Consider the following 12,139-nt stretch of genomic DNA (forward strand, 5'->3'; position numbering starts at 1 on the left):
CCGATCCCTATTGTAAAATTTGCTTGATCGCAGATCGGGATCCAATCTTTTCCAATCCCAATCACTCAGCCCTATTGGCCAGTAGCCAAGCATTGTGGGAACTAACGTGAGACCTCAATCACGCCGAAAAAGATCAGGATCGGAATTCCGATCGCGATCGTGAAATTTGCTCGATCGCTGATCGGAATCCAATCTTTTCTGATCCCGATTGCTCAACCCTAGCTATAGCCCTAATCACGTTTTGAACCACGTGAGGATTTTAGACAGAACTCACAGCTACGATCCAGACTACATCATTGGATGGACCTCATAGCCACCATCTTGCTTATGAATCTCAGGCCAGGTTGGACAACCTTTCCAGAAACTACACCTAGCTGGAATTTTTGGTCTTTTTGTGGAAGACTTAGAGCACACGTTTTGTTGGGGAGACTGCCCAAATTGGCCCTCCATTACTGCTTGGTGTTACCTGCCTTACTTCAACTAAACCGTGAGCTCTTGTACTGTATAATATCGTCTCCTGAATCCTTTATCCTGAAATACCATCTAAGGCACTCCAACCACCATCAGGCTCATAGAGAGAAGTGCCCTGAAAGACTCTACATACGGTCTACTGACGGTCCCCTCGCCACTGCCTCAATCCTAAGGAGTGCTTGTGTTTTGGTAGAGCTGACTACAGCCACCATGAACCCAACTGTAACTACTACTCTCAACCTACCTGTCGTCCTTGGTCTTCCTTGGTTACCAATAACCATCATCTATGACCAGCTATAGTCATTGTTATATATTACAACCTAGAGATAGAGATGGGACGATACAGGCAGACGTACAAGCCACGGGAGAACAGACTGTGCCAGCACTGTGACCAGGGGGCCCTAGAAGACGAGACCCACTTCCTGCTACACTGCACCAAATACTCAGCTGTGAGGGCCGTCTACTACCAAAGACTCTCTGCCCACATCCCAGACGAGAAGAGGAAACTCTACATCCTACTGGGAGAAGAAGAGGCCACTGTGGAGATCGCTGCCCAATACGTGTCCAGCTGTCACCAAATAAGAGGAAGATGAGACTCCACGGACTGTTATATTTATCCCAATACACCCCCCCATCCCCCCCCATATAGCGGTCACCAACGAGAGGAAGATGAGACTCCACGGACTGTTATACCCCAAACCAACCGCCCCGCCCCACCCCACCTCCCCATATAGCGGTCACCAACTAAGAAGAAGATGAGACTCCATGGACTGTTGTACCCCAAACCACCCCCCCCCATACCCACCACTCACCCACCCGAATCCAACCCAACCCCCCCCCCCCCCACACACACACACACACACTACTAGCTTTGGCAATGCCAAATATCTATTCGGACATGCCAATAAAGCTTTTTTGATTTGATTTGATTTGATATTACACTTTTATCAGCTTATAGGACTTTTTGCATATTTATTATCATTGCCGTTCAGCTGTTCCAGATCCAAATAAGTATTGCAGTTCCAGATATTACCAAAGGAGGGCACTGCAGCTCATTACTGTACACGCCTTGCACCATAAAGCTCTGCAGAAATGGAATGGCTATACATAAGGTAGGCGATATACATGTTAGTTCACAGACCTGTTTTGTCTGACCACTGTGATCTTTGCAGGTTCAGGTTTTATTGTTGAGCTTCGGGTCTCCACGGTGTTGCTTGTAGAATAAGAGGTTAGTTTTGGGCTGCTGCTTCTTTCAGTACTGTAAAGGGAATACAGATTTGGGTTGTTTTTGTGGTGATACCATGACTGTGGGCAATTATCTATAAAGTGGAGCTGCCCTGTATAAAAACTGTATAGAAATATAAATAGACAAAAGGGGCCTGCAAACACCCATATGGGGTCTACTATATGGCCTGCTTTCTTAAAGGGGTTGTCCAGGAATTACAGGGTTTTGCCAGGAGGCTAGGGATGGTGAAAAAAAAAACCCAAACCCATACACACCTGTACCTGGCACCCCAGTAACATAAGTGAGTGACTTCCGAATTCCCTTCCTTAGACTGCTACTTGGCCTCAATAATCTTATGTGGAGAGGGCTTCTGAGTGAACTGGACAACAGCTAGGGACAGCATAGCACCAGAGACAGCTGAGTATGTTTTATTATTATTATTTTTCACCTTCCCCAGCCTCTGTACTTTCTGGTCAACTCCTTTAAAGGGAGTCTAGCACTGCCCCCAGCTACTGAAAACCGATCCCATAGTGTTGTATTCTGTTAGCAGAATATAAATCATACCTTTCTTATGTGTCAGAGCCCCAGGGATGTGGAGAAAAAGCACTTTTATTCTTTATTCAGATGAGGATCTTTTCACACAGGGAGAGTTTTCTTCTATTACTGAGCACTGCTGTATCATCACCAAACACACCCATCCTGCATTCAGGTCCTCCCACTTGCAGTGGGAGTTGATCCATCATGAGTTGATCCTCACACTGCCCAGGAGGAGGAGCTAAATGCAGGATGGGAATGTTTAGTGATGATACAGCAGTGCTCAGTAATAGAAGAAAACTCTCCCTGTGTGACAAGATCCTCAATTGAATAAAGAATAAAAGTGCTTTTTCTCCACATCCCTGGGACTCTGAAACATAAGAAAGGTAACAGTTTTATTCTTCTAACAGCAGTTTTTTCTGCCCATTCCTGGGGCTCTGAAACTTAAGAAAGGTATGGTTTTTACACTGTCTAACAATAAGTATTTGGACACCCGTGCAAATGAGGGTATCTGCGGTCGTGATGTACATCACGTCTTCCGCTGTTAAATAGGAAACAGCATTGACATTAGTCGCATGCAAGATGCCACGAAGTGCAGAGTTGTCCGATTTCTATCAGACAAGGGTATAAGGTTATACTGTAATAGCCCCTGTGTGACGTCACCACACTAGTCCAGCTATGAGGGCATTGGTAGGTGGTTTTATCTTTGAACAGAATATTTCTTACCTGTCACTTAGTGTCTCAATGGTGATTTTAGCGCGTGTTGTAGCAGTTGATATCTCTGTTGTTCTGCTGGATACTCTGCTGTTATCTACATCACTGGAATATAATGGGAGAGATGGAGTTACTGTGTGCAGATGATAGATAGATAGATAGATAGATAGATAGATAGATAGATAGATGGATGCAGTCTACTAATAAGTATTTGGACACACATGCAAATGAAGATATCTGTGGTTGTGATGTAGGTCGCGCCTTCCGCCGTTAAATAGGAAACAGCATTGGCATTAGTGCACTGGCATTAGTTGCATGCAAGATGCCACGAAGTGCAGAGTTGTCCGATTTTGAGAAAGAGGTAATTGTGGGGTACCATAGAAATGGTCGATCCTTAAGGGACATAGTAAGCAAACTGAATTACCCAAAATCGACAGTGGCCTATGTGATTACCAAGTGGAAGGTGGAAGGTGATTCTTGGAATGTGACCCCCGAAACTGGGAGATACAGACCGACAAGGGCTGGCCAGAGAAACCGCACCCAACCGATGGCTCACATACACCAGGAGTTTCACCAGGCATCCGGCAGTATTGTATCCATCAATCCCATCCGTAAGGAAGCATCTGCTGGGTTCTACCAACTATTGTATAGGAATAAATGTTGTTTTTTTATTCTACCACTGGTGTCCAAATACTTATTGGTAGACGGTGTATGTACCAAGCCGCCCAACTATAATGTACTATTATTATATTGGAAGGAGATGCCTTATTTACCCCTAAGACTCCAGAGCCTAGGTTCGACTGTGCCCTCTCAAGTCACACCCCAGCCACTGGTCTGGACCACAAATTATTACATTGTCCATTATCCCCCCAAGAATACCATGACCACTACATCCTACTGCAGCATTTTCTGCTATGCGGTTACTCTATGGTTGCAGTTTATGGCAATTACAGCCATTGACAAGTTGCGGGGGACCATGTCGATGATTATAGCGTGACCCTCATTACTTACCCTGGTCCAGAGGGAGTTATTTCTGAAGTTCCCTGTTTTGATTGTGTATCTTTCCAGTGATTTTCAGACCTAAAAGGAATTAAAGGATGGAGTCAAACAACACAACATAGTAAGAAAGTACAAAAACATACAAAAAGTGCAGTAGGAAACAAAAGCTATTTCTATTCAATTTTTTCATGCAGAAGTACAAAACATCAACATAAATTAGCACGGTAGATGTACAACAATGCAAAGCAAACTCAGGGTTGAAAAATTATGATGTTTGGTCAAGAAATAAGAAATAAGGATCATACAAGTCCTGACCTATCTCAAGAATATCCCTTTATAAATATAAGGGACTGCTATAAAGAAACTTGTGAGACATGATGTCATTGTAATAAGAACAACACATAAAATATCTACAATAAGTAACAAGAAGGTAATGAGATACTACCTCTTGTGATCATCATATAGGTAAGAAGACAGAGTTTTCGGAAGGGTCTGGCTCTTTTTGGTTGGACTGGTTGCTTCTTCTTGTATTTGCACCCTTGAAGGATGAAAAAAAACCATGAATTCAGGCTATATTGAAGGGAAATGAAGCTCTTTACATTACTAAAAATACATAACGCTGTCAAGTCCAGCAATGCAACTTCAGGGGGTAAAGAGGGTGCAGTTGCCTCAAGCCTAAATGCTATAGGGAACCCATAAGCACTAGCAAGACCATAAGGGTTGCAATGGTTGCATCTGTAACAGGGCCATAAACCAGAGGGGCCCACAGGTCAAGCACATCATACTAAGGTGGATTAAACTTCTATGATGGTTGGCAGGTGGTGCATTATAAATTCATATCCCCTGACCACTGGTAAACCGGAGTGAGACAGGGGAAGAAGATTTATGATACACCAGATGGAGAGACAAAGGCACAGGTGGTTGACTATTGAAAAGAAAAGTTGGGCAGGATGGCCCAAGCTGAGCTTTTGTACCACGACCCGTGAGACTTTAGTTATGCTTCTGTTGATGAGAACCCAAGTTTTGGCAGGCGATTTGGCAAAAGTAAGTTTTTGGCTTAGGCCAGGGCCCCACGGACCGGAAACGCCGTGATTTTCTGCGGGAAAAATCACGGCGTTGTACAGTGCAGGCAAAGTGGATGGGATTCAAGCGAAACCCATCCCCACTTTGCGGAAAAGATGGCAGCATGTCAATTATATCTACGGAAACGTTTTTGTAAAGCGCAGCGTTTTTTTCCGCAGTGTGGGGCTAGGATTAGACAAAATTGCATTCACTATGCTGGTACTGTAAAACACAGCATTTTTTTTTTCCGCAATTCCCAAAAACGCTGCGTTTCCGCTTAGTGGGGTCTTAGCCTAAGGCTAAAGCCCCACAAGCCGTATCCTGCGCTTTTACGAGAAAGTTCACAGAATTTTCCTCTGCGGACTTTCTCTTAACATTATATCTATGGGAAAGCCGCTGGCGCTTCCATAGATATAATTGACATGCTGCAATTTGCAAAGCCGCAATGGCTTTGCAAATCACAGCGTGTCCGCGCTGCGATCTTTTCCGCAAAGTGAGAATGGGATTCGCATGAATTCCATCCACTTTGCCTGCACTGTACAAAGCCACGATTTTTCCCGCAGCGTCTCCGCTGTGGGCAAATCGCGGCATTTTCGGTCCGTGGGGCCCCGGCCTAAAGGAGTATTCCCATCTCAGCCAATCAAGGCTATGTGACTTGTTTTCCTAAAGACAAGGTTGGAAGTTACAGAAATAGCTGATCACCACTGCTCTATGCTGTTTCCCTAATTCCCTTAGAACTAAATAGGAGTTATGGAAACAGTGTAGCCCGGTAAGCTACGGTGAGATGTTCCGGTGGCTTATAGAGTTACCTTTAGAGCTTTGAGTGTAGCTATAGCTGTAGTTATGTTATGTAGTTTCTGTAATGTCTATTGACTACTATTGGAGTTATGATATGACCATATAGGACACATTACACAAATAAAACGTTTCACCTTTTTGCCACAAACGGTGACGGTGTTTCCTGTGTTCCAGTCCTGAAATACAAAATGACAATCATAAGTGCCGTCAGAAACTATCAGGACATGTTTTATAGTCATTTTGTATCTACTTTTCACTCTTTTTATTACCTACCAACCTGTTTTCTACATTACAATCGCATTTCCTGTATTGAGCCGGCCTTATCATTTACTTGTAATCCGTCAAGAATTATTTTCAGCAAAAACCAAGAACCATATGCTTCCATGTCAACTTTCTTTCACATTTTAATTGGTTGATTTTCCTATATTAAAGATGACCTTTCACCCCCTTCACCAATTCTAACCAGCTCCAATGGTTCCAGTGCAGTTGGATATTCTTCTGTAGCTTCCACCATTCCTGAGCAATTGGTGCTGTAAGCTTCGGTACCCAATGTCCTAATTAAGCCCTCTACTGTCATGTGAGTGGTCCTTGGCTGCAGCAGACAAACAGGGACCGCCCACCTGACTATAGAGACACTTATTAGCAAATTTAGCACTGAAACTAACAGAATTGGTTGTTCCAGAATGGTGGGGTGCTAGAGAAAAAAATTCCAACTGTGCCAGAATCAGTGGAGAGGCACCAATTGAAGAATTCAATGAGATGGAATTGGTGGAGGTGGTGAAAGATCCCTTTAATTATATGTGGTCAAAGCCAGGTGCCCCCAGCAAACAAACCCCTTGGCTTTGGCCAGGTTACTCCTATACAAAGTTAGTGTTTAATTGTATATTTGACAATAATTTTGAGGAAACTCACCCGCTGTTTCTTTTAGCTGCAGATAAGACGTAGGATCGCTCCCTGGATGATGTGTTTTTTAGTACACCGCTGGCTTGTTCAGTCCTTAAATAAACATAGAATATCCATACTGTTTCTCTGACCACACATTAAATAGCAATTTATAGTCTTAAAGGGGTTGGCCACTTTCAGACCAATATTGACAAACAAATATACAATAGAAAGATATACAATTTTCCAATATATCTTTCTATTGTACATTTGTTTGTCAATATTGGTCTGAAAGTGGCCAACCCCTTTAAGATCCGTATGTCTTTAGGGTAACAAACCCTGTATAGTCTGGTAATGCAAATATGCTGCCGTCTATCTATCTTAATGTATGTTAGTATGTCTTATTGTCTATTCCTAAATCACTTCTGGAAACCAGACTTCTAGATCCGAAAAATGGGCACAAATCATAGAAATGTTGAAATCTGGAAATGATCCAGTATTGAGGTTTGTAGGAGCAGGACTTACCTTGTGGCTTGTTCCTGTTGGGTTTGTGGCATCTCATCATCTGACAGATCTACAGATCTGTTCCTTATGTTATAGGGTGCCCTGTGCAAAATCGGAACCAAAATTAATATAACAACATTTCAATCCCAAATTCTAGGATATTGCAATCCCCACATCTCACATAACACATGTAAAATATCACAAAGCTATTACTATATAATACATATTGTATTGTATTGTGCTATATATTAATATGACATCTTACAATTTCTTGTATTCCTCTGTGGACATTCTGTGACCCGTTGCGTTTGGGACTCTCGGAAGACTGGCTGAGGTGCGAGGCTGGACCGTGCTGTAACTGAGATGTATACATATATGGGTTACATAGGGGATACATCATATCTTTGTGTTCTTTCTTTGACGCTGTCTTTTATTTTCCTTGTCTACCAGTTACAGTATACTCCTATCCTTTACTATCTTTTATGGGACTAAGCTACAAAGAGGCTACGTGGCCAATAAACGTGATATCACGGGCCTGTGATTTGAGTGTTTCATATGGGGAAATATCGGGTGTCAGACATCCATCGATCACATATTGAAGATTTGTCTTAAGGATAGGTCATCAATGTTTAACTCTCAGAAAACCCCTTTAATGGAGCCATTTACATGTATGTAGATATGAGTTACCTCTTCTGGAATCCATTGAAAGACGTTGGGCTCTTGACTTGTGAGACAGCATTAAATGGTTGACCCCTGCCATAAGAAGACACATTATATATGCTGTGAGTATATATCTATGAACAAATGGCAAGACCCTGATGTAGCCAAGCTAAATTTAGAGTAAGATGTATCACATATGTACCATGTATCTAATCCCATGACAACTAATAAAGAAAGTAGTGGTGCATCTAAACATCTGCTAGAGTACATATAGCGGACTGCCCTAAGGGTCTCCGTGACCATTACTGGTGGATTATGGCCCACAGGCAGGGGCGTAACTTGAGGGGGTGCAGAGGGTGCAGTCGCATTGGGGCCCAGGAGCCTTAGGGGCATCAGTATTCAGATTGCAGCTTCCATCTGGCCATAAACCAAGGAGACCCACAGATTACCCTAAGCACACTAAGGTGGATAAAACTCCTTAGCACCCATAACCATCACTATCAAGAATTCGCTGTAGGGATGAGGTAGGGGGCCCTGGACAAAAGATTGCAGCGGGGCCCACAAGACTTTACTTATGCCACTGCCCACAGGGGTAGTAGCCACATAGACGCCTCCTACTCTACAAATTATAGTCACATTTGAGGACCAAAATGTACACAAAGCCCTCTTGCACTGGGGCTCTCAGTGACCGAAAGCCATCTTCCTATGCCAAATAGAAGAAGGGGTATGCCAACTCTACAGAACATGCACTTTCCTAAGATGGTGCCCTCACACTATCCTCCTCATGAGTGTGGGGATCCAGCTGCGTAGTCCTTCATGACATGGCCTGTTGAAACTTCTCGCTTGGCCTCAGTGCTCTCTTTTTATCCTTAGACATTGTTAATATGTGTAAATTTACAGTTCATAGACCAGAACTTACCTTATAATGTATGAAGGGGTGGTCCTGCACAAAAACACAAAAACTCCATTACTCTAAATGTTACAAGACCAATATACTTACATACAGAGCCCAATACTACCTAACACATTACGTTATTGCTAAAGGATTTGGGAACTTTTTCAACATACAATGTATTGTGCAACTATATAAACGTTACCAAACCAGGAATCCTCAAATTTAGCTTACCGTACTTTGGGGCCATATATGAGACTATATGATATGTACATTGAACTGAATAAAAATGAAAAAAAGTAATGTCCTAAGCTCCCCCTAGTGGTCTCTGCATATAGCCAAAATTTTATTATTAAGGGGTTGTCCAGGATTTAGAGCAGCCTGTGTGGGGGTTGGGGGAAAAGGGGGTGTAAAAGAAAAATATAAGGATACTTATCTCTCACCAACGCTCCTTTGTCCCTTCTTGTCATCTGCTGGGGCCACTATGCTGGAAGTCCTGAACTTCACGTGGCCATTGAGCCTGGTCAATGACATCAGTGGTTGCTGGAGAAGGACTGATGACATCACTCACATACTTCACCGATTCCTTACCAGTGACCGCTGAGGCCACTGAATGGTCTTAGTCATGTGAGGCTCAGGACTTACTGCACTGAAGCCCTGGCACTCCATGGAAAGGAGACTGATGTCAGACATCCGAGCGCTAGGGACAGGTGAGTATGCCTTTTTTCCTTTCACATCCCCTTTATGGTTGAGCCGATCTTGAGATTTCAGAATCATTTTTAAAATCTATTTTCCAGCTGATCCCGATTGTGATCGTGAAATTTGCTCGACTGCCGATCGGGATCCGATCTTTCCCGATCCTGATCGCTCAACCCCAATGTCAGCTTTTCTCACAATGATTGACCAGTAGCCAAGCATTGTGGGAACTAACTGGAGAACTTGATCCCACCTAAAAAGATCAGGATCGGAATTCCAATCGCGATCATGAAATTTGCTCGATCGCCGATCAGAATCCGATCCCGATCGCTCAACCCTAACCCACGTCCCTGGTTGTCCACAGGTAGCACCAAATCTTGTACAACCCCAGAATTTGAAGTTATATATCAAATAGTATAACTATAGATTAATATACTAGGTGGTTAATATAGGTTGAGCAACTTTGTAAACACGTTGCATGACGTGATCCTGAGCTAGAGGCTGTACAATAGATCAAACCTGCTTTGACAGTTCTGCTGGTTGTTGGCCTTATTGACAGACACACAACACTTTTGCTCCTATAATACAGAGATTTTTTTCATATCTGCCTTCTGGGAGGGCTGTAAAGTCACCATACTGTAACCATTGAGCCGGCAAGGAATGCTGGGAGATTTCAGCTCTGAAGTTTTCAGAATTGTGAATGCAGCTCTGAACTATAACACAAGCTGTAACTCACTACAAAATACGTAATAGAATATATTTATAAAGGAACTCCACTCTTAATGTTGATTAATTCTTCATAAAATTATATTTTCCATGTTACTTGGAGCAAACCAAATGAAAGTTTTTGTAGGAGAATCTGAAATATTCTGGGAGTTTTGTACGTGAAGGGTGGGGAAGGAAATGTGCCATTCTGCCAGTTACATGACAGTTGGTAGGAAAATATTATATAACATGTTATGTCGCCTTATCACACACACATTACACACTACGACGCCTAAAATGTGTTTCCTCCGATTTAGGATTTAGGATTTATAGCCCAGTATCAAGATAACCCCTGCTATGTATCTGTACAGTTAGCAGACAGACCATTCCATCATACGGCAGTATATACAGTAGCGGTCTACTACCCAAGTAGCCATAGGGTTACAATAGACTGTAGTTGTGTGAAATGCTTACAATTGTGCAATGTTGCATTTGCCCTGTGGGGGTGCTGCAGGGAAATTAAACATGTCCTGCCAAAATCCACCATATATTACAGCTGATAGTAGGCGTATTCTACAGTGAGATCAATGCTGAATGTCAAGTGATCCTTCTAACTGAAAATGTGGATATCCCCTTTAAAAACCCTATAGGAATCACGTCAGGTTCACCCTATAAGGGTAACATGAATAATTCGATAACTTACCTGCCACCAGTGGTTGATGGCGGTGGTGACTGCTGAGATGCTGTTGATGTTGGTCTAATGGTTTCATTTGAGCTATAGGAAAACTGCCTGTTGGAATAAAACATAGATTTATGGCATACCGGTGAATAGAATTATATATAAGATGAAGCCGACAACATACATTAGATTATGGCTGTTGAAATCTTTCGTTGGGTTGGCCATAAAGGTAGATGGCAATGGCTAAATTATTGAGTTTTGTTGGGCTTAGACACACACAATCCTTTACTCCTGTGGAAGGTGCGGCAACCCAGAGAAGATATACATGAAGGATGGGAGTAGTAGTCTGTCATGGTTGGGTTTATGGTGGCTGTGGTAGACTCAACAAACCCTACAGCATTTGACGCATTGAGAAGAGGACCTGAGTTGTGGAAGATGGTGGTAGGAGTATCCCCGGGGGAACATCCCTGTAAGTGTCCCTGAGCCTGATGGTGGTTGCAATGCCCTTCATGGTGAATGCAGGATAGAGGACTCCAGAGACAAAGTTGATCAGTGCGACAGCAGCAGAGTCCTTGTCCTTCACAAAAACCACTATAAAAATAGCCGACAGCTAATTCTGCCCGATTCCCCCCCTTACACTTGTATACCTAACTGATTCCTCTTTCTCTTGAAATCTGCCATGAGTGCACAGTCTACAGGCCCCAATACACATGAGATATATTAGTGGATGTGTGTGGCGTTTTATACGATATAATGCATATTAAAACCCAAAATAATATATGGCTTCATCATAACACATAAACCAATGGCAAAAGTTATCTCAACGGCATGTTATAAGGTAACTTAGGGTTTTCAGGGACATTTATACCTTAGAACAGGTGATCATTACCAGTGGGCCTGATTTCTGGCACCCCCATGGGTCTGCTGATTGAATGGGCTATGGCAACATGAGAAACAGCATAGCTCAGTCCTCTTTATAGTGGCTTTACCCATTCAAGTGAACCAACTGATTGGTGGCGGTGTTGGGGATTGAACCCCCACCAATGTGATGACCTGTGCTGAGGATAGCTCATCAATATCAAAAAGTCCCATGAAACCCCTTTAACCAACACCACCTTTCATCTCAATAAGTTCATCTACCTCTATACACCATGTCATATGTAATATATACATAAAGATATAGATAACAGAATGGTGATGGGTAAAACTATGTTTGTAATACAACATCTAGCTTACCTGTTACTTGAATGAACTGGTGGTGATGGAGAAGTTGCAATAATTTCTTTAGCTGTAAATGTTCCCGATTTCCTAAAAAAAA

General features: G+C 42.8%; 1 protein-coding gene across 1 annotated transcript in view; it reads right to left on the reverse strand.

The window, feature by feature from the left end:
- The window catches only part of ZNF185 (zinc finger protein 185 with LIM domain), a 78,116-nt gene that overhangs the window by 31,067 nt on the left and 34,910 nt on the right, over positions 1-12,139 (reverse strand). Inside the window, exons 4-14 of the mRNA XM_075260897.1 lie at positions 12,058-12,129; positions 10,846-10,932; positions 8,769-8,792; positions 7,877-7,942; positions 7,455-7,547; positions 7,211-7,291; positions 6,716-6,799; positions 5,938-5,979; positions 4,389-4,481; positions 3,956-4,024; positions 1,613-1,729 (exon numbers count right to left, since the gene is read on the reverse strand). Coding sequence (XP_075116998.1) covers positions 1,613-1,729; positions 3,956-4,024; positions 4,389-4,481; positions 5,938-5,979; positions 6,716-6,799; positions 7,211-7,291; positions 7,455-7,547; positions 7,877-7,942; positions 8,769-8,792; positions 10,846-10,932; positions 12,058-12,129 — 828 coding nt within the window. The remainder of the gene's footprint in view (positions 1-1,612; positions 1,730-3,955; positions 4,025-4,388; positions 4,482-5,937; positions 5,980-6,715; positions 6,800-7,210; positions 7,292-7,454; positions 7,548-7,876; positions 7,943-8,768; positions 8,793-10,845; positions 10,933-12,057; positions 12,130-12,139) is intronic.

The sequence above is a fragment of the Leptodactylus fuscus genome, chromosome 11 (genome assembly GCF_031893055.1).
Source record: "Leptodactylus fuscus isolate aLepFus1 chromosome 11, aLepFus1.hap2, whole genome shotgun sequence".
In the NCBI taxonomy this organism is placed as follows: Eukaryota; Metazoa; Chordata; class Amphibia; order Anura; family Leptodactylidae; genus Leptodactylus; species Leptodactylus fuscus.